General features: G+C 40.3%; 1 protein-coding gene across 1 annotated transcript; it reads right to left on the bottom strand.

The window, feature by feature from the left end:
* Positions 1 to 26,941, bottom strand: LOC105451667. The gene is made up of 7 exons (XM_011692269.1): positions 26,920 to 26,941; positions 21,801 to 21,958; positions 19,322 to 19,453; positions 5,380 to 5,485; positions 5,099 to 5,285; positions 843 to 924; positions 1 to 147 (listed from the first exon to the last, which is right to left on the bottom strand). Exons 2-7 carry the CDS (start codon positions 21,954 to 21,956, stop codon positions 1 to 3), a joined length of 810 nt encoding a protein of 269 aa, XP_011690571.1. The 5' UTR covers positions 21,957 to 21,958; positions 26,920 to 26,941.
* Positions 26,942 to 27,817: the final 876 nt, after the last annotated feature.

The raw sequence follows: 27,817 nt of genomic DNA, 5'->3' as shown, positions 1-27,817 counted from the left end.
TCAATAGATAGCCGGTCGATGGAGGATGTTGTAGAGATTGTTCCGCTGCGCGTGATCTATGGGGGCGCCGTGGCCCGGTCTACCCCATAGCCTTTTCCAAGTATCGAAGTGCCTGCGACAACTCTCCTGTTCGATCCGCCGTTCCTCCTGAAACGAGATCCAAGCACGGAATGATTTGTAACCTTAGAGAGGGAGTGAAAGAAAGAAAGATATCCCATGCAAACCCAGCCCAAACATAGTAGCGAAATACAATACTGACTTTGGGTGTTCCGTTTTGTAAACTAGTGAATAAAAGACGGATTTAAATATGCAATTCAGAGATAAAATAAGTACGTTTTAAGTACCATGCATTAAAAAAAAATCGATAAATTACTAATAAATATTAACAACAGGATTTTAAAAATATTTTCATTAAAACACTTTTTTTTATTTCAGCTTTCTGTGGAAACTATATTGATTTAATATTTGTTAACGGATTGCATTATTAAATGTCTGTATAAAAATAATCCTAAAAAAGCCACACGAAATCTTTTTATTTTATTTACGGAATAATAGAAAATAATGGGATGAGTTGAAATTGATCGGATATTAAAAACAAAGTATTTTTAAGTCGATTTAAATCCTGCAGTTTTTTATTTTTGGTTTACTTCTATAAACTTAACGAGTTTCCTTATGAACCGCTTGATTTCATCATCCACAGTGTCGGTACATGGGTTGCGCGTGTAATCAATATGATTCGATATAACAGACGGCAACGAGATTGCCGAGAGATCGGTACAATTAATTCCGTTTCGAATTACCGTTCGGCGCCGCGCAATTGTCATCGATCATACAGCACTTACCAGCGCCCTGTCCCGCTTACGTCGTATTTGCTCGGCGAGATCCGCGATGTATTCCCGATTGCCGACACCGAGCGCGCGAAGCCTATAAAAGAAAGAGAGAGAGAGAGAGAGAGAGAGAGAGAGAGAGACGCCAGTCACACTCAGCTTTCATATCCTTTCTTTGATGGCACGGCGCCCCCGCGGAAATGACGGGGGCACGTACACCGGGGCGCGGATTACGGGAAATAAAGGTTCCACAGGGAGTAGCACAATCTAGGGCGAGCCACGTTGGGTTTCCTTGAGCGAACTATTTAATATCATCGCACCCAAAACGTGAAGATGGAATACGAATGAGACTGACGGAAGGATCCGGATGTAAGTGTGTGGAATGCGATTGAAAATAAAATATTCGATTTACTTCGGAGGATAGGAGGCACCTCCGTGACGAACGAAGAAAAATATACAAACTACAAACTTCGACGAGTTCCAAAAAAAATTACAATAAATAATTATATAATTTAGATACACAATTTTAAGATAATAAAAAATTATTCTCCCAGAAAACAATACAAATTATCGAGAATATTTTATCATAAAAATTCCTCTAACAGACCGTTCGGAAGTGGCGTAGATCTTATATATTTGCGTAAAAGTAGAAAAAGATGTACACCCCACACAGATATACAGAATGTCCCAAAATTCGCGAATTAAAATATCATAACAAGAAAGTCTTCGAAAAATTAAGTAAAAAAGTTATTTGTAAATTTTTATTTTAAGTAGTAGTTTTTGTGATATAAGCGTTTAAATTTAGCCAATTATAGATCACGATTACACGGAAACATGTCCGTGAACGCGTCAATAAGTGTTAGTGATCGCGCACTTCAAGCGCATAATAATTGATTAAATTTAAACTCTTATATCTCAAAAATTATTGCTTAAAATAAAAATTTACAAATAACCCTTTTACTTAATGTTTTGAAGATTTTCTTGCTATGATATTTTAATTCGCGAATTTCGGGACACTCTGTATGCAGAAGGAGAGTCATCATGCCTTTAAGAAATTAAAGATTTTTAAATATTAAAACATCAAAAATATGTATAAACTCTTTTTGATTTCACTAGTCAATTATGTGTTCCTGTATTTTTTTACTTTTCTTAGAAGAAAATCCCTCTAATTCTGTATATTGTTACATTTTTCAGAGACACATTTTCTGACACGCTAAAAATAACACAAATGGCCATAAATGATATCACGTGTGTCTGCACCGTCGTGAACCGTAAATATTGCAGGCGATACAATCCACGCGAGTAGATGCTGATCCATCTCTGATTCATTTCAGAGTCATACGTTAAATTAAGTTAACTGGCATGAAAAAAAGCTTTCCGTCCGAACGGCTCATCGGTATTTTCTCTCGGTGCTTTGAATAGTCTTTAACGACTTCGCGCTCATAACTCGCGCGAATACCTCGCATAGCGGGTATACTCGGGAACGCGCGCGAACCAATCGAACGCATCGTATCGATCCTCTCTCGCGTAGGTATGTGTGTGTGTCGCCAAATTAAATACTTGCGCCCGCAGTACCGAGGTGCCTTCGCGATTGTACCGTAGTTAAAAAAAAAACGAGGGAACATACAAAATAAAAGCGCGGTAAAAAGCCTCTTTTTTTTAAGTGAATAACACCCCCGGGGCTTACGCGCCGCCGCCGTTTTTTTTCCTTGGGTAATCGCCGCACGGTGACAGATAATCGAGGGTGATTAATTACTAGAGGCGCGCCGCAGAGCGTTTGAATGTCGGCCAACTGTGTTATAAACAACGCCGTGCGGCACCTCCGGTAACGCAACTTTCTCTCATACGCTATTCCATTAAACGTTATCAAAGTGTCTCGTTACATGTCAGGTTGGTGCTGCTTCTGTTCGCCGGCGCCGTCCGGCCGCCACGACCGTTTACACGCAGATTTATCGAACGATAAATCAGCATTATCCTATCGGACGCAATGCCAGAGAAGAGTTGCATTAATTACTCAATCAACTGAATAGAACTTTTGAAACGTTAAAAATGTTTACGACGGGAACAGTCGTATTAACAGTCATGTTAGCGCAACTCTCTTTCTCTCTTTAATACATTTAATTTAAAATATTACAATTGGATTAGTATAGCCTGTAAAACTGTATTATTCACAACACTCGGTCTCAGTGGCACAATATACATTTGGTTTTCCAGCTAAAATAAAATGAAAATGTCCGTTTTTCCTCTCCGAGCGATAAAATGCGTTTTGAACAATTTTATTCGAAAATAAAAGATGGTCAGACATTCAAACATAATTCTGTTATTACTATCTCACATTCAGATTTTTCAAGTACCTACGTACATAACGTAATTCCGCGAGGAACAAGAAATTCACGTTTTGGATTTCTCTCGAGAAATTTTAAAATAAGAACACTACTTTGCCGCTTTATAATGATATATTTATTCAGGAAGCTTACGTAAAAATCATCCGATCGAGCATTTCCCAGAGAGACAGAGTGAAAGGGAGAGAGTCGACTCTCCCTCAAAAGGAGTAAATTCTTCATGGAAAAATATTCTTTTAGCAATAGCGACGGAAAAATTATGCTGATGAATATTTGGAGCGACGTTAGCGCACAGGGAGGAAAATGAGGGTGAGATTGAGCAGGAACAGGTGAAATGGTCGAGGTCGGGTGCATCCGGGTCAATTGGTTGATTACCTGTAATACAGTTACATCCCCCCGAGTGCCGTATTGCCGCTAACCAATTCTCCGGTTACCGTCGCGTCTTGCCGTGTTTGTCATACTTATGAGGCCCGCCCAGGATGAAAAATTAATTGCAAATGCACGCGGCATTATACGACCGAGAATCGACATTTACTACGCGAGCAAAATGCGAACAACGTGCGATGTCACGCCCGCGTCGTTCTAAAACCCGTCTCGTTTTTCATTTTATATGCTTTATACGAAGGTGCCCCGGTGACTTTCACGTCAGATTGTTAAAATTGAAAAAAAAGGAAGTACGTCAAGGATTAAAAAAGAGGACGAGAGAATAAAAAGCGGAGGAAATACCTCCTGGGAGAATGTTACGTAGGTATAAATGTTTCGGAATATAAAGTAGAAAATTAATACCGATATACACACACAATAACATATATTACATATATTTTAAACAAACAGTCTCTCTCTTGTAGCTATAAATATAAAGCATAAATAATCATATATATATAAAGCCTCCATCTCCACAAATTGACGTTCTATAACTAATGAAAAATAAATTAAAAAATAGTTTTATTGAAAAATAATATTTATTTTCATAACAATTTTAATATTTCGTTAATTCTGTTTTGGTTTTTATTACCGTCTTTTCCAAGAAAATGCAATAAATTAAATGTGCTTTATACACACAGCCAAGGCTAAAAATAAATTAATAAAAAAGCAATTTTATTGAAATTATTTTTCAATAAAACTTTTTAAAATTTATTTTTCATTAAATATAAAACGTTTACGTCAATTTGTGAAGATGCTTTATATAGGTATAGTTATTTATATTTATGCATATATAGTTATTTATCTATTATTATATAATATATATATATTTATCTATTATTACAAGACTGTATTTGTAAAATATATGTAACAATATATATGTGTTTTAAAATATATGTAATAATATACAAGATGTTTGATTTAGATTTATTTGATTGCAATTCTAGCACTTTGGCATATCTACATTATCTTTCCGTCGGAGGGATGCGAAACATCAAATGCACTTTCGGCTAAATGAATGATCAATAAAATTTTCATCAAGTAAATTGCGGGCCAACAATAAGGGCTTTTAATATCAATTACGGTAATGAGTAAATGTACGTGATTACAGCCAGTTACGTATTTATACCAGGCAATCCAGGCATACTGTTTATTGATTATCCTATCATCTCAACATCTATCACCTTCAACGTTTGCAGTTTCACGTGACGCGATGAATGCGATTGGACAGCGTGTTATATAGATACATATAACGCGTTAATGTTCTCGCGAGTTCATCAATATAAAAAAAACACAAAATAGATCACGTGACATTTCATTAATACAATAAGGAATTGTATTTAAACAATTATATAAAACAGAACTATAGCGTGAATTTGAAAGTTCGTCGTTTTATTTACAGACTAGACGCGCAGCGACGCGGACCATTTTGCATTCGTCGAGCGACGAATCGATCAGTTTAGAAACAAACAAGAGTCAATATTCAGATACACCCCCGGTACTTACGATTCTATCGTGTATCCCGGGCGAGTGGCGTCCGTGGCAAGATACCGGCTGGACTGCGGATACGACTGATGGCGTCTACTGGTTAACAAAGGTACCAATTCGACACCGCCCGTGAGCTCGTACACCTGAACCTCCTCCTTGTAGAGATTCCTCGAGTTCTGCGCCGGTTGTGTTTCCGATGCGATACCTATATTGGGGGCAAAAGACCGGCACGAAGACCGGCACGGAGATTCAAGCTCCGGTAGCAGCGAGAGAAGCAAGCGGCAATCTCTGCTATTTACCTGGCGTCGCCCTGTCATCGTAGAATTTATTCACGTCCACAATAGCCGGCGGCGGGTCCGTGTTTCTCTTGTATAGTCTGTCGATCGTCGAGTTGCTTGTCCAACCCTGAAGCAAAGTCGAGGCTTTTAACCAGTTAACGATCCTCTCTTTTCTTTATTGCTACGTTTAATTTCGTTCGCCAGTCTGGTACTTCGTATACTTCGAGAACAAACGCATTTATCTTTCAGCAAGCGTTTAAGTAAGTTTCTATTTTTATTTAATTAATAACATCTTGTACAACTTGTCTAAAGAAAATCTCGTGATGTAACGTCTCACCTTACAGAGGGTATAAGAAAAAGGCATTGTTGAAGTTACATAATTTGACACGAAACTCTAATGTGATATTTTTATAAAATAAAAAAGAATTTTTTTCTGAATATTACTTTATTTCTCTTTTAGATCATTTTTTTCTTCCAACCCTTTGGAGATTTTTTTATTTTCATTCTTCAAGAATTTCTATAAAATATAATTTGTACTATAAAAATTTTTTAAATTCCAAAACGCTTGCTGAAATATGATTGGCGCCGATATCTCAATGCAATGCAGCATAATACCATAAGCTATGGAGAAGACATAATATCGGATGCAGATAAATCAATGAACAAATCCGCGGCCTCGTATTATAATCAGTAGTAATACTCGCGGTTAGATCCGACCCGAGTCAAGTCGCGCGTTCATTCATCAATGTCGGTCTCGTTAGCCGGTTACAACGGAGCTCTCGTCGGCTTATTATAAGGAGGGGGGGAAAAATTCACGCCATAAATCCACCCACCATAAATCCATATCCGCGGTACAAGTACACGGCATCAGGACGCAGGACAGATAGGAAAGTCTCGCGGGACGTCGGGAAGAAGCGCTACGAGAGCTTATTGTTGGAGATACACATCTGATCGGTGTAAGCATAATATGAAGGAGGCGCGCGCGCGTAATAAGAGCATAACTTATCTCCGAAAGTGGAATGCGCTAATAAATTTCCGTCTAAACTTTCCGGTCGCGCTTAGGCGGGCGGCCCGGAGGATCGTTCAATTAGCCCGGTAACGCGCGGCGGAGTTATGCGCGTTGCGCACGTTCGAGAGCACGGCGCGGAGCGGCTTAATTAAAAATTAAGAGCCGCATGCGCTCCTCTCCGAGGAGACAGCCCGAGAAGCAGGAGGAGGAGAAGGAGGAGGAAGGCGCGTCGGGAACCGAGAAAGCTCGCGAGGAAGCCCACGAAAGAGTTGCCATTATATCGAGCCGAACGTTATCACGTGCGCGACCAATCTCGCGACGTCCTCCCTCCCTTTTTCGATGTTACGTCCTTCTCTCGAAGAGCGAAGGACGGATTTATACTCGCGAAACGAATGAATTACCGTACGATCGATTGCGTTTAATTGATAACCGCGCTTTCGCATCAAGTGGCATCAAATCGCTGCAACGATTGTTACGTTCGGCCGCGAGATAAATTCACCGGTCGGGGAAAGTCGTTACTGCAGCAGCTATCGATCGCAGCTTCCCTAAAGCCCGCGCGGCGCTCGCATGATTCGCGCAAATCGCGCAGCTCTGTCCACGGCGGTGCGGCGCGGTTTGTCATTATCACAAAAAACTTACAACGATTCCTGCAAATCGCCGCGTCACCCGCGCCGCGGCCGCCGCCGCGAAATTCTACCCGAGTTAGACTACCGAGTAACTTTAGATTTATGTGCGCGCATTACGCGCCAATTGAGAATTCCGCGCGGAGCGCGTAGAGACGCGAGGGGACGAAATTATTGCGTGGTATTATCAGGTTCGGGCGAATGTCATCGCGCGCACTTTATTCCCCTCTCTCCCTCTCCCCCTTCCCCCGGTCTTGGACGACTAACTTCGATTAGCGCTCGATCTTGTACACACGGACGTAATACGCGAGACTCTCATTTCCCTTTCGCGCAGCCGAGATACAGCTAATTGAGCACACGCGGGTCGCACACGTGAACCGTAAATTTGCCGGCAACATCACAAACGGGGGACATTAGTCACGCCCGCCGTTTCGACGAAAACGGAATTATTGAAAATTATGCGCGCGCGAAATCGAACGCCAATCTCCTTGACGAACTTATATTTGACTGCGGAAATGTCAGTGTCCAAAACCTGGCACGGTATATACACGTATAATTTCGAAAGCGCGTCCATCTGCAATGCTGTTTATTGCACTAAAATTACACCGGGGAAAATCGAGATTGTCGCTGCAGCATCGGCGCGTCAGAATCGCTATTGAAATTCCGTTTCTGCGTTCGGATGCGAGCGCGAACGCGGAGCACGGGCGCGTATAATTGAAAGATAGGTCGTGACGTTTCCACCGTCTCTCCCTTCATCGGGGGAAAAAGCGCGGAACGATAAAGTGATTTTCCCCGAGAATTTCACCCCGGCGAAAAACGACCGGGCCGGAGCTCCGCAGTCAGATTAGCCGCATTCGTCATGCGGTGTACAAATAAATACGTGACTCCTCTTCCCGTCGGCCAGTTTATTGCATTTGCCGACCGCGCGCGCGTGCACGCGCGCGCAAAAATGGGTAAAAAAGACGAAAGAGGAGAGATCTCGCACGAACCACCGCGATTCGGCGCGCGACCCCGCGCGAAGTGCGGGCGCAATTTAATTTCTTAGCAAAAACGCGCATCGTCTCTCCCTCCCCCTCCCGCCCTTCATTTTATGTATCTCCTTCCGCGGTATCTCTTTTACCCGGTAAATTACAGCGCGTAGAAAAAAAAATGGCCAACCGCGATTTACTTGCGCTCCAACCTCGGGATTAATTGCGCAGCAGCTCACCGTGCGAGGGAGCAGATAACTTCCCCGTTTTTAACGAGGGACGCGTATCGAACAACCAGATATCGCGCCTCGGCTCTCTCACATAAATTTGTATCGCGCACTCGTTCATATTCCCGTATTTCGCCTCTCCTCCCTCCCCCCTCCATCCTATTGCTCGCCTCGTCCGTCGAAGAGCCACTTCTCCTCCCCCCGCGATTGATATACTTTCATACTTGATGATGTAAAAAAATCGATAATCTTCCTGCCAAGGTGAATAATTGACCGCGTGCGTACGTGACCCAACGGCGAAAACGGATCACGGCCGAGCGAGGGAAATAATTGAAACGTTCCGTGCAACACCGCGCTAAATTCTTCATTTACAACAACGGCAAATCTCTCGTACGTAATCACACGAAAATATATATATACGTATGTATGTACGATTATACAAGTTTTAAAATGAGCGTATTTATAAAGCACATGTATTATTTTATGGCAAGAGCTGAAACAATTTTCTTGAAAACAGTATATATGGATAGTTTTAGAAATACATATCAACGAGTAAAAAAATCGAAAGGTTAGACGAATTAAATTTCAAACTTTTGCAAAATAAATCGGTGAAGTGTCATCTTTCAGTTAATTTTAAGCGAATTTCCACACAATAAAGTTCTTAAACCGAGTCATAAATATCTACGAAATTTCTTTTTAAATAAAAAATATAGACCGCAACAAATGCATGTAATTTTGAGAGTAGGAATGCTATTTTATTTTCGATTTAGTATCGGTTCGTATTTAGATCTATCTCTAGTATTAATACGTTATACTCTTATTGAAGAATTATGAACTGCCAAAGGTATATATAAGGTTCATAAATAGCTTTATTTAGGTAAACAGTATAATATTGAAAGGAAAATTAAATATTGGAAATTGAAAAACCAATCTTCTCATGTATGTACAACCACGGGCGTCGACTTGTGTGTGGAGTACTTCACACATCAGAATTTTTCATGTGGAATTCCAGATATAAACCATTTTTTGAAAATAACTAATGTTGACCCAAAAATAGTTTATAATTTTAAAACGAATTTGCGTTCTACAATACAGCAAGGTTCAATTTAGTAGCTATATTGCATGTACACTCTGATATTGCTGAGACTTTAGATATTGATGCACTTATTAAAGTTATTCATTATAAAAAGTTAAATTCATTATAAAAAAACAATATCTGGAATTCAACGTTTGCTCTAATGTGTTTCAACGAAAATATTTATAAGAATTTATTGTTAGAAAAATTTCATTGTTCATTATTCTGTTGGTCTTGATATAAAAATCTATATAAAAAGGTCTATAAAGAGATCTTAATATGAAAGTGTAGTGAAAATTTTGTTATGCCCCTCTCACCCCCCCCCCCTCTGGCGTCCAACTCTACACATGACAAATCGACAAGTCGCCGCCTTTTGCGTATACGAATCGCCATACGCGCGATCAAGTCAGACACAAAGAAAAGCATAAACTAGATAAAACGGTGAAGAAAACTGAATTAAAAACGACGTGAGGTTCAATTCTTAACATATATACTCTATGTTAGAAATTGCGATAAGCAATTTGGACTCGCTGCGTGATGTTTAGCGCAGCAAGAAGATTTCCAGACCATCTTCCTATATCGTCCTTGTGAAAAATGTATCAGAATGGACTTATCTCTCTCCCGCAGCGAACCCTTCAATTACCGCGACGTCTATAGTTTGCGACCCCTCGGGGCCAATGTTCGTCAATCTAACAGGGTTACTCTCGCGCAGCGGTAGAAAGTTTTGATGCAAAGTTGCCAGTACAGGCTGACGCGGGATACTCCCATTCCCCGTGACAATGTAATTTCGTTATCGTTTCAATTGGTTTCTCAGCAGGAGGTTGTTGTTTAAACGTGCAATTACGTAGGAATGGGAATCGGTTCTCGAAAGTATAAGTACGGTATGCGAGGCCCGTGTATCTCTCCTTTTCTCTAGCTCTTTCCCGCCTCGAAAATTTTATCGACAAACGACCGAGGGAGAAAATGGTTTTGTACCGCTAAACGGCATTACCAACATCCCATTTCCGCAAAAAAATACATATTCATTTATTTATACTGTACGTCCGTACAAAAATTATTTGCTCTTTTCTGTATTGACTGTTCTATATATTACGTTTACATACGTCACTCTTAATCGGGTTTAATAACATCTGTAGTTACGAAACTGGCCAAACACAGTTATTTTATTCTTCAGAGGAATAACTTTTTGTGATTGGCCAGTTCAATAACTAACAGATGTTATTAAACCCGATTAAGAGTGACGTGTAAACGTTATAGTTATTGGCTATCGCGTTACATTACGTCTCTGGTCTCATATATAAAATAAATCTTCCACAAGTGCAATAATTTGTTCTCAAAAATAAAATGCTCGTATCGACAGAAGGTTTCAACGCGAAATGATATTTAAGCTAATTGAAATTAACTTCATTTTCGAGGCGCTGTCTCGGCGTTACAAGCATGTTCGGCACGTCGCGTCGCGCGGCGGCGGGCGCGGCGCGCTAACTGCACTGCATTACACGCCGCTAACTGCGCCGTGTAATATATTACGCACTGTCAACGCTGGAACGTATCCCCGTCACACGCCACACTATCGCGCGTATCCGAGAGATGAGATTCTCTCATTGTGCCTTATTGATCCGCCAATTGGGGAATGCAGGGAGCAGTTTCTTACGTAGTGAATAAAAAGATTGCGCAATTAATGAGAACGACGACGGCAATCGATTTGAAACTGCCACTCTAAATTCGTTGCAGTGAAATTTCACTGCTTTGCAATAGTCAAAATGCGACCATCCCCTCTTTGCAGTGAGATTTCACTTTAACTTAAAGTGAACTTGAATCACCGCAGTTAACGGTGACTTTTTAACTGCTAGTAAAGTGACCTTTTTACTCTAATGAATTTTAGACAGAGTAGACTCCAAGAAAATAATCAGATATAGTGAAGTAATTGCCTGTGAGGAGGGGGAATCTTATAGATGCGTATTAGCATCGAAAGATATTAAATGATTCGTCAATTTAATTTGTTACAAATTTCCGGCTTCGTGCAAAGACTGGTGTTTCAAGACCGATAAACCGTGCGGCGCGCAGATCGTGTGTGGTTGGATATTGTAACGATAAGAATTTCACACACCAACACCTGTGTCGGCTCTCACATAGGCAATTACTTCGCTATATTTTTTACTCCAGTAAAATTACTTTTTACTGTTAATATAATGAATTATTTTCTACCGTGTCAAAAAATTTTCACTGCTAAGAAAGTGATTTTTCACTGCTTCTACAGTTAATTAATCACTTTTCTTGCAGTGGATCATGCCACTGCAACCATGTCACTGTTACCATGTCACTGCTACCATAACAGTGACATTTTTCACTGTTTCTAATCAAGTGAAAATTTCACTCAAACAAGAGTTAAAATTCACTTTTACGTACAGTGAAAATTACTGCGTAGCAGTGAAAACCCTAAAATCGATCTTTCACTATATGATAAAGTGACAATTTTCACTGCAGCGAATTTAGAGTGTGCGTCTTCGACGCGACGCATTTGAACGTCTTGTACCTGCGTGTGCTGTATAAAACGAGATGCTCTCTCTCTCTCTCTCTCTCTCTTCGGCGCGACCGTCTACCTGCCCTTCGCGTTTCGAAAATATCTCGTTTTCGAAAAGGAAGAAATATAACTCCTAAACTCCGCTCCCTGGAAAATACATCTATTACCCATGCATGCCCGTTTCCCGACGGACCCGCGCACGAATCAACGTCTCGCGTCTACCGTGCGTGTATAGCTGTATACCTAATTGGGGCAACGCATACCCGAGACTCGAGACACTCGGAGCAACGTTCCTGAAGTATCGCGCGGCACAAAGAACCTTTGCGCGCGGGGGAGAGGGGGGGGGGCTTTGAGAATGCAGAGCGCGACGTTCGATGATTAAGGATTCCCTTTCCCGTAATTAGCGGGGAGGCCGGGGAGGAGGAAAAGGGGGAAGCTGCGCAACGGTATAACGCGAGACATCCGCGCGGTATCCGCGGCGTGGGTGTCCCCGCCGTGTGCGATTAGACGCGACGATATATAGGAGGATATTGCGTACCATGGATTCGAGGAAGCGCACACCAAGCGACTTGGGATCCCTCCAAGGAGCTCCGCCAGGACCAGGTCGCCCCCACGGCGTAGGATGCACCAGCTAAGCACACGGCGGCGCCGTCGCATATTAAGCAGTTTCCAAGGAATCTCGCCTTCCTTCCACACCTATACGTGCGTTATATACGCATACGGGCTCGTCGTCGCGCGATACTGGGAACACGTGCTCGGCGTCTATTCGCGCCCGCTCCCCCCCCCCCCCCGCGCGCTTATCCACCCCCCTCGCGCTGTCATCGCGCGAGGGGTGAGGTGCGCGGGGTGCGCTCACCGCGGCACGGCGGCGTTAGAACCTCATCTGCATCCGATTAGCGGGCGCAGCCTAATTTCTACAACCGGCACGTAATCCCGAAAATTACACCGCGCAACGAGGAAGGACGATCATACGATGTTTGCACATGTTCGTGTCGCAACGCGGTGTTAGCTTATACTGCGCCAATTTTCGCGAATCCTTTCGCCCCCTTTCGCCGGTAGGTATATAATATAATGTCGCGAACGACCGTGCGGGAGACCGATTGTGTTTCCAGCCTGTGCTTCCGCGAAACGATCAGCTTGTTGGATGAAACGATAATGCGGATAGATATTTTATCAAGTTCCTGTCTTCTCGTGCTTCAATTAGGCTTCAACAGAGCAGGCCAGTTTACTGTTTAATCTGCTTAGATATATGCGTAAGCCGGTTTAGTTTAACTATTACTATCTAACATTGTTCGATTTTTGTCGTAATTATACGTACGAAGTGTGCGTTTGTAAAAGTTAGAGTAACAAAATAACATATTTACGTAAATATTTTGTGCATTTGGCGACATGTTTGGGCTTTCGAAAAACAACATATATATATATATATATATACATTGAAATTTTCGAAAAACAACATATATATATATATATATACATTGAAATGTTATACCATCGCGGAATAGAAAAAAAAAGCGAAAAACAAAAAGGAGAAAGAAACACTTAAAAGCATTCAAAGCTATCCCATTTCATAGCTCGGGAAAAAAACTCGACATGCATCCCGGGGTTTTTCTCGTTTAAATAGAAAAACCATTTTTACACAACGACGACGCCCGAACGGTGTCGTTAAAACGTTTCCTTCTCGCAAACTCTCTATGTACGGTGCGTCAAAAATTTCCACGGCGCGCCCGTAGGCAGCGCGTGGTGAATCGACTTTGTGGAAGTAGCATTTCTAGTTCTACGTGATCGGAGAAATCGACTATACGTCTCGAGTTCGAGAGCGGATACGTCGTGCCCGGCCCCGGCCCCGGCACGGCCGGGGCTCTCTCGAAATTATTGCCAGGAGAAAAATGCCCCGTGTCCAACATACAAGGAAAGTCCATTACGAGATTTCTCGTATTTACTGGCATGACGAGTCGATACCATGTCCGACAATAAAGCTCGACTCATTTGGATATAGCTGCGACTCCCCCTCCGCCCACAACAAGTAAAAGAATCAGCAGCATCCTATGGATTTCCGGGGGGGATTCGTCCGCTCTGAAAATCTCGCAGCTATACAGGCACCTTTCTCGATTAACGGGAAAAGCTAGTAAAATATTTGCCGCGTGTACAACAAAAATTTAATACGATTGATACTCTCGTAGAGTGATTTCGCCACTAATATGTTAGAGTAATTGCGATTGTCGCTCGTAATTTCAATGAATGCAAATGACGCTCACTCGAAAGATCGACCGATAAAATGACTGGATCGAGAGGTAAATTTCCCACTCAAAAGTATAGAGTAACAGGTAATTAATTCACTTCTATGGATACTGATCTCCGCAGCCGAAGAGAGTGCACTCGAATGGAGTGCGATTTCACACAAATTACAGAGTACAATTTCACTTTTTGTTACATTTGCATTTGCAATTTTGGCTCATTTTTCACTCATCGAGTTTTAGAGAGTACAATCGAAAACTGTAAGGATATACTTAAACTTAAAAAAAAAATCTTTCAATATTTAATTAAAAAATCATCTTTCAATAATATTTTCTTTATAGAATACCAGTAAAAAGTATGATATGAGTCGCAGCTATATCCAAATGAGTTGGAGCTTTTTTTTGTGTCGAACATGATATCGACTCGTCATACCAGCAACAAAATATGATATTATATATAATTGCCTTCTGCTCTACTTTAAAAATACCCATTCTTCATTCTAATAAAAAAGCTATAGAATTTAATCAAATAGAGATATCGTACGTAGAATACATTTTAATTTTATAAACGTGCAAAAATCAATTAATTAATATCATGTTTCATTTAATCCGATTAAAATTAAAATCATTCTACTCTTTTCATATCGTTTCCTTCAATCTCAGAAAAATCAATTCCCGAAAAAGCTCTTACATCGGTAAATTTAAAATTACACCGAGATAAATGACCTTTGACCGGGGTTAGCAGTTTCCAGTATTCCAGATAAAGCTCAAAACCCGTTAAACTTCACACGTCATCGTGTGTAGTACCGCATTCGCATGATGACATTGCAATACAAACTTCGTGTCTGCGGTATCGGAAAGGTATCGTGTGTACGAGGTCAGATGAGATATTAATCTCTTAAAAAAGATGGAAGAGAGGAAACTTACGCTGACGAGGCGACGGCGATATCGTCGCGTTTGATCGACTCACGCGCTGCAGGTAGGTACGATAAAATTGCGGATTCACTTGCGGGGGCAGGCGGGCTTGAGTACCATAATTACCGGCTTGCAATTGCACATAGCTCGATAAATGTAAACGTAGCAATTTTTATCTTATTGCTAATATAAATTTATCTGTAATTTCCCCGTCCCCCCCAAAAAACGGAAACTCACAAAAAACCTCGCAAAAAAGAAAAACACGCCCAATATCCTTATACAATTCGATTATCGATTCCGATATTACGTGATATATTCGTTCGTTTCATTTGTCAGTAATATGCTTTGCAACTTTTTGTCAGGAACTTTCGGAATAGTTTCCTTAACCGACATTCGATAATTATTCATTCGCGAGTCAAGCGAGGAGTTCGAATTAATTAAGATGAATACATTTAACATCTCGGCTTTCGTTTTTTTCTTTCGTGGATTATTACGCCTCGTTGGTACATAAGGAAAGAAAATTTATTTAATCCGAGAGCTAGAGCTAATCCTCCGAGAGTTAGGTCGTGCCGGTGCAGTCGACCCTTAACGTTGATTACGGCCGGATCGAATCAACATCGGGCGTGTTCTTCATCCCTCCCCTTCACCCCTTCCTTTATCCCATTTCCCCGGCGTACAAATCGGCATCCCCCTATACGTGCTGCCTTTGCAATATTCGGTGCCAGTAATACAGGCGACTTCCGGAGCTATTATGCTATTTCAAGCGCGACGACGTCTGCCAGACGGTTTGTGTCGTCGCGGGGTGAGTAGCTGTGTGTAGGTATCGTAATTTGCCTTTGTATGAGAGAGATTTTACGGGAGTGCGGATAGGTGCCGTTTGAAGCGATGAACTTCGCATAGCGTTGGCGACATTGCGCGATTATAACGATCGTACAACTGTACAGAGATATGCAAATCTAATTGGCGACGCACACGCAAGCAAGCGAAACTTTTCTCCCGGATGTGCGAAGGAGAGCGCGAATTTAAAGCGAATTCTTACAAAGCAACTGCAGCTTATAACTAACCAGCTAGAACAGATCGCTGCCGGTTATTCAATTTGCAATTACATGCCCAGAATAGGACTCCCTATTTTTACTCGGACAAAGTGCCTTGAAATATATGCACATATATATGAAGTGTACTTATGTTCAAAAGCATATAATGCGTTTGAAGCATATTCATATGCAACAAATGCCATGAAAAAAACATATAGGTCATTTCACTAGTCAACGAACAAATAAAAAATTCACGATGTACATTATAAACAATATACAGTATAAAAAGGAAACAATAGTACGAGTATAACTTCAATATAGTTCAACAGCTCAATTAATAGTTGTTTATTCATTCTTTAAAAATGTCGTGTTATAAAAAAAATTAGAAAAAATAGAAGGTTTGATTTTTTTTTAAAAGTGAATAAAATGCAAAAAACACTAATAAATGACTGGCAAGCCTCAATTAATAACTGATGCGTAAAAATATGTGGCTAACGTAATATATAAGTTCCTTTTTAAAATAAAAAGAATACATATTTTTAATAAATATACATATTTAATTAATTAAATATTTCTTTTAAGGTGTATATTCCATTTTACTTGTAGTAAATTTCTATTATAAGTACATTTATTAGAGTAAGATACATTTCTTTTTTCCCTTGATATATAATAACATTTTTAAGTAAAAAAATGATATTTGAAACAAATCTGTATAAAAATTAGATAAAAAAAATATCAATTAATTTGCAATTTATTATTTTAAAGGCTTATTATTTTTATATTTTTCTTAAACAGTCACATACTGGTGATTGTTCAGCGACTGGTGCAGTGACCTTAAACAGTAAAAATAACAACCTTCTGTTGCTTCATAAAAATATGGTTCGTGACTGCGTTTGTGACCTACTTTCGCATGCGCCAAACATTGTGACAATTTCTGAGATTTACTGAAGATAAAAAAGTGGCTAGCACCTAATATATGCGATAAATGCACATACAAAATTGTATTATCACCATTTCACATGGACATTTCTTCGACCAGCTGAAGAAAATTAAATCGAAATGTTAAAAATACATAAAACATTTAAATATTTATTGAAATTAAATTAAATATCTATTGAAAAAAATACAAATATATTTTATGTACTTGTCTCGTATACGTAATTTCTCTTTATCTTAACATATGCTTATAAGAAATAAAAAAAATATGTAAAATTCTTTCTCCCTTTTGATGAATTATGCCTGGTAAAAAATTGCGTACTGTCGTACATTTATGTTGCGGTAAAGAAAACGTATGGAAATTTGCATGGAAATACGGAGCTCGTTTAATCAAAACAACAAGCGAGGTGAATTCCATGGACATTTTTACTTCGTTTTGCAAGAGATTCTGTCTATATCTATATTGTCCATCTGAAATACATATATCAACATCAATCTGAGATACATATATGTATCATGTAAAGGAGCATTAATTTTCAAAAAATCGATTAAAAATAAAGTGTTGTATAATCTCAAGATAAAACTAAAAACTTCCTAAGTTATCAATTTCTTTATAAAAATCAATCTCTTGAAGCTTTATTAAAATTGTCTCCTCTCCAATATAAAAATAAATAAAACCATAAAACTAGATTAAATGTAAAAAGTATATTTAATTAAGAATTTAAAAGATAAACTGTAATTTATACAGAATAACAAAATATTATAGAAATGTGTGTAAACACGCATTCCGTGAGAGAAGTCGAGTTTGAGATTTATTGTATAATCTTGTATAAAGTCTTAATAATCTTTATATATAGCCTTTAATACGTAAGATATGAAGAAGATGGATAAAGATTTACAATATTTACGTACCTAAGTGAATATATGTAAACTTTAATTCTGGTAGATGTATCATCATCTGTTTCCCACTCAGGGGAGAATAAATAAATTTAATTACATAATCCGCAAATTTATCATTTGATACATTAAGAATAATCATCCAGCATATGACTGCATTAAGCTCTTATTCGGATGATGGATTCGGACAATCGAAAACATCAAGCAGGAGAAAATCTCACCGCCGCTTTCGGAGGATTGCACAATAATCATTACTTACACGAGTTCGGGATAGATAATAACGCGATTGTTTTAGAGAGAACGCTCCGTAATTCTCGAGAGAGATTTCCCAGATTTATTAAATAAACCAAACTTATTTACAGACCTATCGCCAAGTAATTTCAACAAATTCAATTTAATTACCGTAACTGTAATATTTTATTAAAATATCGATAAACATTTTTATTTTTAAAAATCTATTTTATATAACAGTATTATTTTATATTCTGGAAAATTAAAAGACGAAATTAGAACAAAATATATATTTAATTACGATTAAATTCACTGAAATAATGATAAATGTTAAATTGTATATAATGTACTCTCGCAATTAATAAAATCCGATTAATTTTCACAAAAGTAAAAATTGCAAAGTTATTGATATTTCCAGCGAAGATAAGACGAAAGCGGAACTTCGTCGTCCTTTGAATATCAGACAGAATATTCTAATATGTGCAGCGATGCGATGTTGTATAAGCAACGCTGCCTGAAAACTTTGCACTACGGCACACAGCGTTGCATGATATTGTTTCCTGGCTTTTGTGTTTTATACATGGCCACACGTGTTTATACGGTGTACACCGCGTACGGATTTAATAACTCGATTTGTACGTAAACTCCGCAGCGCGGCAAAACGCGCGTACGCCAGAATTAAACGTACACGACCTTCGCAGTCGGGCACCATTAATTCCCACAATAATTTTCTTCGCGGCAGAAAATTCGCGAGTTCGCGCATTCCTCGTAAGTTTTCGTGTATATATAAGTACATTCGACTGATGCAAACATTGCAAACGTACAGTGAAAAGAACTGCGTTGCAAAGCGGGATCTCCCATCCCCTTTTTTCCGTAATTACATCGCGATTTTCTCGCGTTATAATCCCAAATCACATATCGACAAGTTCAGACTTTTCATTCGTTTACGACAGTATGACGCTCGCGGCCGTTTCAACTCCCAAGTTCTCTCGCGAGCTATTCAACTCCCATTTGCCGCCGGGAAATTGCCGGCTCGGGGGCATTAAAAACGCGGCGACAAATCTTACTCGCGCGAGTAACGCGTGCGCTCCCGTCTCTCGCGCGCGTCAGCGCGACGTGCGTATATAGAGCGAGCCTCGAAAAGTTTTTCCGAGAGAGACGAGAGAAGTAACGGTGCACGCGATCGCCGCGCCCGCAGCGCCGGCCGGGTCGGATTTACGAGGACACAAAGTTTCTCGCGACGCGAGGGTGGGAAAGAAAAATGACGGCTACGGTTCGCCTCAGTTTTACCTGACCGAAACTGTGACATCTCGGCGGCTCGAGCGGCTCCAGGGGCACGTTTCTCTTCCTCAGGGTGGCCGCGCAGGGCGCGCCGCCACCTGGCTTACCCCACGGCGAGTAATTGGTCAGAATTTCCTGCAGCTGCAAGAGCGAAGAAGAATTAAGAGCGTAAACGTCGAGTTGCAGCTGAGCAGCGCGCGTCAGCGCGACTGCCGCGAGTTACGCGCGGATTAACGCGCGGATCGCGCACGTTTAACATGTATATACGTCTGCTGAATTTTTCCGTTTTATGCAAGTAAAAGTCGTATAATAAAACGAAGAATTTCTTTAAATTAAATTCTTACCAGTTCTCAGGAAACGTCGTGTAAACGTGCGCGACAGCTGGCACTGGCTGCAGCAGCGCGCGCTTGCTAGCTCTGGTATGTGGGAAATAACCGCGCGCGCTCGTAATAGATCGAAATGCGCGGCGCGTCTAATAGCACACGACGACGCGACGCCGCAAATTAAGGATCCGGCTTTTGCGCTCCGGAAAGGGAAGTCGCGCGCGCGCGAGCCTTTTCTCGGTTTAACTTAGGAGCGCTGTTTGACGCCGCGCCGTTACATGCGATATCGCGACCGAGAACGCCTGCGGGCAGATCGGATTAACCCTGAGCGTGTATCAACCCTCTCCTCTCGGCAACATTGCTAACGCACTTGCATTCGACCGCGTGCACTTGCACCAGACCGCGGGCTGCACCAGATTCCCGAGTAATAAGAGGGACGGGACCGCGGGGCGGTAAATCCCCTCGGCCTGTCTTTATTAGCATACCCGGTTACACGATAAATTCCAATCCCCGTGTACACGCGGTAAATACAATTTAATACGGTCGACGTGTTGCATTAACGACACGAAATAATCACCGGTGTAATAATTACGCCGGGATTTTCATCGGCATAATTTCGACATGTATTTTCGAAGTGATTGAAACGCGCGGCGGACAAAGTATTACGGCGGCGCGGGCGGGGGTGTAACGGTGCAGCTGGATAACGCGACGCGCGTGTGCCTGTGCATTTTTACAATATGTATTCCGTGCGGATTGTTATTTTCACAGGGGGATGGTAATGAATGTAACGAGCGTGTGTTTTGCAAATATTTAGGACCGACCGGGTGATGATTGCGCATCATCGTTATGCCGCGTCAATACCAAAATAAAAATAGGGGAAGAATAAAAACTAGGTAGCGAGATTTTAAACGCCGAATATAATTGGCGTAAAAATATAATATTAAAAAAAAAACTGATTAAAGAGAAGCGAAAGAAACGGTTTCGCGCGTTTGATGCATGCGAAACTGACGAAAATGAGGTATATCGATATACCTATCCGAGTGAATATGATTTGGCGCGTAACTTTTGCAAATTATCTCGAAACTCGATCGATCGCGCTTGAGAATATTCCGAGGAGTCCGTGTTTTCTTGAACGTTCTACGTGAGACATCGACATATTTTATTTCGAATTACGATTCCGCTCCCACGATCACTTCGGAGGTTACCATTAACGCGACCCGCGACGCCTAACGAGCTGTTGCAACGTTTGTTACAAGTTTCGTAACGAGAACACGCGGGGACGACGATCGAGACACGCAGTTTATGTAAAGCGCGCGCAACGAGAGACCGTGATAGATTATTGGGTTATCTTTCGCGGCTTGTTTCTTAAGACAGTTAGAGACGGAGATTATGCAAATCCACTTTAATGGGATAGCTTTATTACCGTTCGCTCGCACGTAATTCCCCGTTCCGAATTCAACGACACGCCCCCCGTGGAAACGTAGAAATAAACGCAACTGGGTCAGACACGTACTGGAATTACAGCGACATTTTCAAAACACGCCCTATAATATAGGAATAAGCGAAAAGGTCACCCGATATTTAATATTTCATCGCGATTCACGATCAGTACTCCATTAGGTAATTTTCCATTTTAAAAATATTATTTTCAAATATTTATTTGTAAAAATATTATTAAAATATTATTTGTCATCGGATAATGTTGACCGCGTTTCAAATCTCCGTTATTCGCTTATAATTCTTTCATTCGGTCTTGTTCGCTTGATTGTCAATATATCATTAAATGTGAACGAATATATTTGTTCCCGCACGACGTGACATCAGATGTCTCGTCAAACGTATATGCATAATTTCAGCTTTTTAACGATATCGTTTCCAAGACGAGACGCGACGTTGCTAGACTCCCGAGTGTCTCGACTCCGCTTGCAACACCGCGAAGGATTAATTTCCAAAGTCCGCCCCGTCCTCGCCCTAATGACGTTCCGGTTCACCGAATATATCCCGAGGCCGTATCTCGCCGCGCAGTAGACCCTTATCCCGATCGGTAACAATAGCGAGGCGAGACAATGACGTTAAGGGGTGGCGGTCGCGGGGGCCCGTAGGGCAAGTGGTATAAACGGCAGCAACGTGGCCGAACCAGAAACGCCCATTTGTGTGACACATACTTCACGTTGCTCGCGGTGCTTTTGACGTTGCAGCTCCTCCTTCCGTCGCCGCCATAACGCCGTGCCCTCCTGAACAACTCGGCGCTCGCGCTTTCTCCTCGCGTCTTCTTCGGCTTCCGGCTCGTACGTCGTCGTCTCGGGAACTTCCTGCGCCATTTACGTATCGTATCCCCCGGGCAAGGGCAGGGAAAACCGAGAAACAAAGGATCGCGCGAGCGCGAACGCGCGCGCGCCCGCGCGCGTGCAGCTGTGCACGATCACGACGACGACGACGACGACAACGACGACGGTAGCGATGTGATGTCCCGACGACGACGCGACGTGACATATACTTCTCAGGCGTGCCAGCTTCGAATATCGAATGGCGAGATAGGGCCAGGAGCGACTTGGTACAAGTCGCATGCCGCAGCACGTGGTTCTATCATCATTCGTTATCGATTTAACAGGATATCGCTCTTCCCGCGGGAGATACGACGCGCGGCCGTTGTGTGTACGCAGTCGATCGGCCGTAATAGGAGCGCCGATGCCAGAACACCGCGCTGTAATCGAGACATCTGGTTTTATATATCGTTTCCCGATATAAAAAAAGCAAGTTGCAAAAAGCATCCCTCCTCCTCCTCCTTCTCCTCCTCCTCCTCCTCCCCTGCCCCTTCGCTGCGCTCGGCAGCACGAAGAGCCCGGGGGCTATGTTCATTCATTCGACGCTTGAGCTACAATTTAATTCCACGTGTCCCGACACTTGCAAACCGGCGCGGGCGTAGCACGAAACAATTGCGTAATTGGATTAGAATGCCGACATTTGAATTACGAGCGCCGTGCTATATTTCATATTTCCGGCAGTTGCACCTTTCTGCATATATGTATACAACGTTTATGCTTACGTTCTGACAAGATTTTTTTCTATTTAGGAAAGAGGGAGGAAGAATGTAGGGAGATGCGTGTAGAACATGGCGAATTGAAAAGCAGCAGACTTATTGAATTCGAGCGCTATAAATAATATATGGTGTCGCCGACTTTATATATTCCGATCACGTTTAATAAATCACTTTTACCTGTCACAACGAAAACAACTGTTATATAACTTCTATTGTATATTTTATTGCTTCGTCGTGCGTCAGATTGGTATCTACGCTACGGCAAAATATTTTATATTTCCCGTTTGCTTCTGTATTTTTTAAATAAGACGCCATCCCCCAGGATTTCATGTTCGATTGTCGTCAAAATCGATTAAGAAATTTATTAAAGTATTATAAATTAATTAAGAAATAATCACACATAATTAAGATTAAATTAAAAGTCTGCAAAAGTACTAAAATTGTAAAATGCCGAAAACCTATAGTTCAATATTCGTACAATATATTCGTGCATTTCTATTATTAATCCATTTAATTATAACAATATTTTGAATTAATATGTATAAAATTAGATTGGCTGTCGTGATTAATATCAGACTATAACAGTATACGTACAATAGTGACACAGAAAATAACTGTTTTCAGTTTTCATAATGTGTATATTTAAGGAATATGAAATATTTTCTAAAAATAATTAAGAGTGTTATAGGTAGGGGTGTAACTTAAATGCCGATCATTAATTATATAGCGTTATTCTTTGTAAAAAAAACTGTGTCGAGAAATTCTGAACCATTTCTTTCTACAGAGCTAAATAAAGATCATTTTTGCAGTAATTATTGCTTCATTGAGCATCGCAGAGAAAAATGGTTCAGGACTTTTCGACTCAATTTTTATAAGAAGTAGTGCTACATGATTAGTGAGTGCTATATTTAAAAACTATTTTTGTCTACAATGCTTAATGAAGCAATAATTACTGCAGTAGTGATCGCTTTATTTAGCCCTGTAGAAAAGAAATGGTTCAGGATTTTCTGATTCAATTTTTTACAAGAAATAACGCCATATGTAATTAGTGGTCGGTATTTAAAAGTTATACCTGATATAAGATTTTTTGAAAAAAAGATCACCTGTATTTCTGGAAATGCTTCAAAAAAAAACGTCAGTACTTTACATTACAGAAAACATATTTATTACGCTTGCCTAGTCTTCAGCACTAAAAAATTTAAAGAATTATTTATTGCATGATTTATCATTGTATGGCAAACAAAAATTAAGTTATTTCAATTTTATCAACCTTGACATCAAATTAGTATTCAACAATCTGAAAAATTTTTCAGTATTTGAATAACATATTTAACAAATATTTGATTTGAGGTTCTTAATGGCATGTAAAGTCGCAACTTTGACGCAATACATCCTGTATTAATCAATATTATTGTAACCATAATCGAATGTCGTTTAAAGATTGAAAATTCTAATAATGTACTCAAGTTTAATTATACTGAAACTTCTCCAATACGTCACATATTGTATTTTTATAAATATATTAAAAATATAATTAATTAAAATAATAAATATATTAAAAATAAAGTAGACCTTTTTTGCATCTATAACCAAGGAATGGAAAGTTACTTTTTAAAAGTAACTAGTTATCGTTACTCGTTATCGAGTTAAAAAAAATAATTAATTACCGTTACTAGTTACTAATTTTTAAAAATAACTCGTTATCATTACTGTTACTTAAAAAATAACGATTCGTTACTTTTCCGTTACTTTTTTAATGCTGAATCAAGATCAGTCTAAATAATTTAAGATGCAATTTTTTGTTTTAATATTAATAAAAGCAACAATGACACTAACTGATATATAAAAATACAACTAGGAAAATGAAAGCCTTTTCGATATGAGCTAGAGCGTTCAGTTTTGTGCTTAATATTTCAAAATAAATTTATATATATATACATATATCCAATTTTACAAACTATGCGCCAATTAATTTTTCGATCTTAAAACGCAATTCAGCTGATATTTTTCACAATAAATTTTTTTAAATATTTTAAGATACATATAATGTAAAAATATCTTATTAAATTTCTTGTCAATTTAATTTGTGATATGTTGATTGACTTATGGCATTCTTGAGATGTAATGATATAAACTAATCACAGAGCCATATTAATATTTTAAGACATTATTTAAAACAGACTTAAAATAAGAGTAAATTGTGTGAATACTAACTAAAAATTGAAAATTGAATATACATACGAAAATTTTGTCATAAATACAGAAAGTTCAAAATACAAAAAGTAACAATAAAACTAATTGAATAATTCGTTACCGTTACCGAAAAAATGTAACTGTAACGGTAACGGCGTTACAAGTAATGAGTTACTTCCAATCCATGTCTATAACTACAAATTTCTCAGAATTATGACAAGATAAAGCAATTTGACAAACGAAATTGTCCAGCACCTAAAAAACTACGGTAAACGATGATTTCGCTATTGTGCATTTAAACAGTTTTATTAAACAAAAGAAACAAGTGTATATGGATCGTCTATTTGTAGACGATGTATAGAATTCAATTTGGATTGATATTCAATAATCTACCCGGATACTTATGTATATAGAATGGAATAGACGTGCTTTATTTTGTAATCCCTGCATTCAGATACGGATTTACGAACAGGCGCGATGCACCACAAACTACAACACTTCCCGCGGCCCATAAATAAGCCGCAAATGCACTCAACGGTACAATTGACCATAAAACCGACTCCCAGATACGGACCTCCGAGCTGTTGATTGCATCCGAGGGGTCGAAATACGAAAAAATAGGAAAGCAGAAGTGAGGGGAAAATAAAACCAGGGGAGTCGTTTCCGCCGCAAATAGCAGTACTTATACCGGCGCGACACATTATCCTACATATTGTACCGTTTAAAACCGTCTCGGTTTCGGTCGCGAAGCGATTTTACAGCTTCGCCGTGCACTTTGCTCTTATCGGCCTTCTATTCCGTGAGAAGCATTTTCAACGTGATACCTATAAATAGTATGACGACGCTATTTTTCCCTGGCAGCGATGAGAGAGAAAAACGACGACCGAGTTTTAGGAAATTATGACCGGTGGAACAGTTTTATTTAACCACGTTGCGATCGCTCTTCCCTTTTCGCTTGCACGTGCAAACGCGTGATGACACGTGATGGAATTAAACATGCAAAGTGCCAAGCAAAGGAGTGCAAAGATATCGCTAAAAACGCTACCGTTGGGCCAGTACACTTTGCAGAAGAAAAAGGATTATGAAGCTAAAATATAGCTATGCTGCCGAAGTTCAATTTATATATTAGTTATTAAAATGTAGATGCTACAGCAAAAAATGTTTGCTGCTAAAATCAAATGATATTTAATCGAATCTATACAATGCTATTTTATCTTCGCAATAAAGTAATAATATTTGCAATTATATAACTTATATACTGCAAAATATAAATGCTAAATACGCTGTAGATATGGCATATGGCAGTGCTACATTGCAAAAACAATTACAAATTTTCGCGCGAAGCTATAAACTTAACTCTGTGTGCTAAATGTGTGCATGATAAGACATTTAGGTACGCATGCCAGCTTTTTAGCTGCCTATACTAATATATACTTTTAATTTCAGTTAATAAATTTTTTGTCACAGTTTTTTAACTGTAATAGCCAGAACTTAGCAATGACGCTAAAGGCGGTAGCTCTTATATTACAGCTAAGTTTAATTCAGCTATTGAAATTTAGCTACTACTACTAATTGTAAGTACATTTTTTCGTGTGTGCACGTATATTACCGGGCACTCAAAGGATACCCGCTTTCGTTTCCTCGAACCGATCTCCCATTACAGTTCCAGCGTAAGCTCGGCGTAAGCTGTGCAAGTACCTATAATACTATTCAATCGAACAAGCAGCGGCGGTGAGGAGAGATAGCCGGATTCGTCACCAAGTCACGTAGCGATCAAATATAAATTCTATATCGGCTCGCAGGAGACACGGTGGCGAAACCGAGAGACAGACATCAGGCTCCGCGCGCGTAGAGACTATCGATTCCAAGTGCCGAATTTGCTGCCGAGCGCCGATTCGATACCTGCACGTTGCACGTCACTCAGCGGAGCAAACCGATCAATATATACCTCGTTTTACGGTCAATAACGACCGAGGCTGACAGCACGATCGTACTGTAAATGCCGGCTCGGGATGCGCGTAAACGAGGGAATCGATCCTGGCGGGTTACGGCGGTACCCGTGTCTCGTTCTCTCGACGACGACCACTCGCTTTCCCCGTTCAAGGATAAGAGACGTACTTCTCTCGCGCAAATCGAGGGGGAAAAAAAGGGAGGAGGGAAGGGGAGGGATCGAGACGTGCTCTCGCGACTATGATTATTACGATTTCTCGCGTGCCACCACGCGCGGGCGGGACGATGATCCACGGTACGTGCGAGCGACGACGGCGGAATGGTTCTCGCCGGGCCGATTACATTCTTACGTACACGGCGCTTCAACGCGGTCGGCCACCCCCTCGCGACTACTACGGGTACACGCGACTGCCGACCCTCGTTGCGAGCCCAGGGGGGTTGCGGTAGTCGCCGACGTCCCGACGTTCCGCCGGCATACCGGCGCACGATTTTCGCTACGGACATGCACGCGTTGCCGTGTGCCGCCATCGTTATCTGCGCCGCTCTATACCATACCTTTCAACCTTCGACTTCCGACCCCCTTTAATCAGGAGCGTAGCGACCGACAACTCACCCGCGCGAACAATCCACGCGCGAGAGGGAGCTCCGGGGATGCCGGAACTATACTTCTCGATGCGCGAAGGAAGGCGGGGATGAGATGGGATCGCTATATAGCTATTAGGAACTGATACCGATGAGCAGTTTGCAATTTAAATTACTTTGTCAATATTCCATGTTTAAAATCACGTACTTAGCGATATATTTGTTTCTCAACTTTCAAATATAATATAAAATAATTTTACATATATACATATTGATACAAACCACTCTCGCGAATAATTTTCAATAATATTAAAAGAATATACTTATATATACAAATTTTATATACATATATACTTTTAATATTATTCAAAATTATTCTATATTACATTAAAAAAAAGTATATATATATATATATAA

Source organism: Wasmannia auropunctata, unplaced genomic scaffold (assembly GCF_000956235.1).
Source record: "Wasmannia auropunctata unplaced genomic scaffold, wasmannia.A_1.0 LD336048.1, whole genome shotgun sequence".
Lineage (NCBI taxonomy): Eukaryota > Metazoa > Arthropoda > Insecta > Hymenoptera > Formicidae > Wasmannia > Wasmannia auropunctata.
Note: the sequence above shows the minus strand (reverse complement) of the source record. Positions and strands in the feature narration are given on the sequence as shown.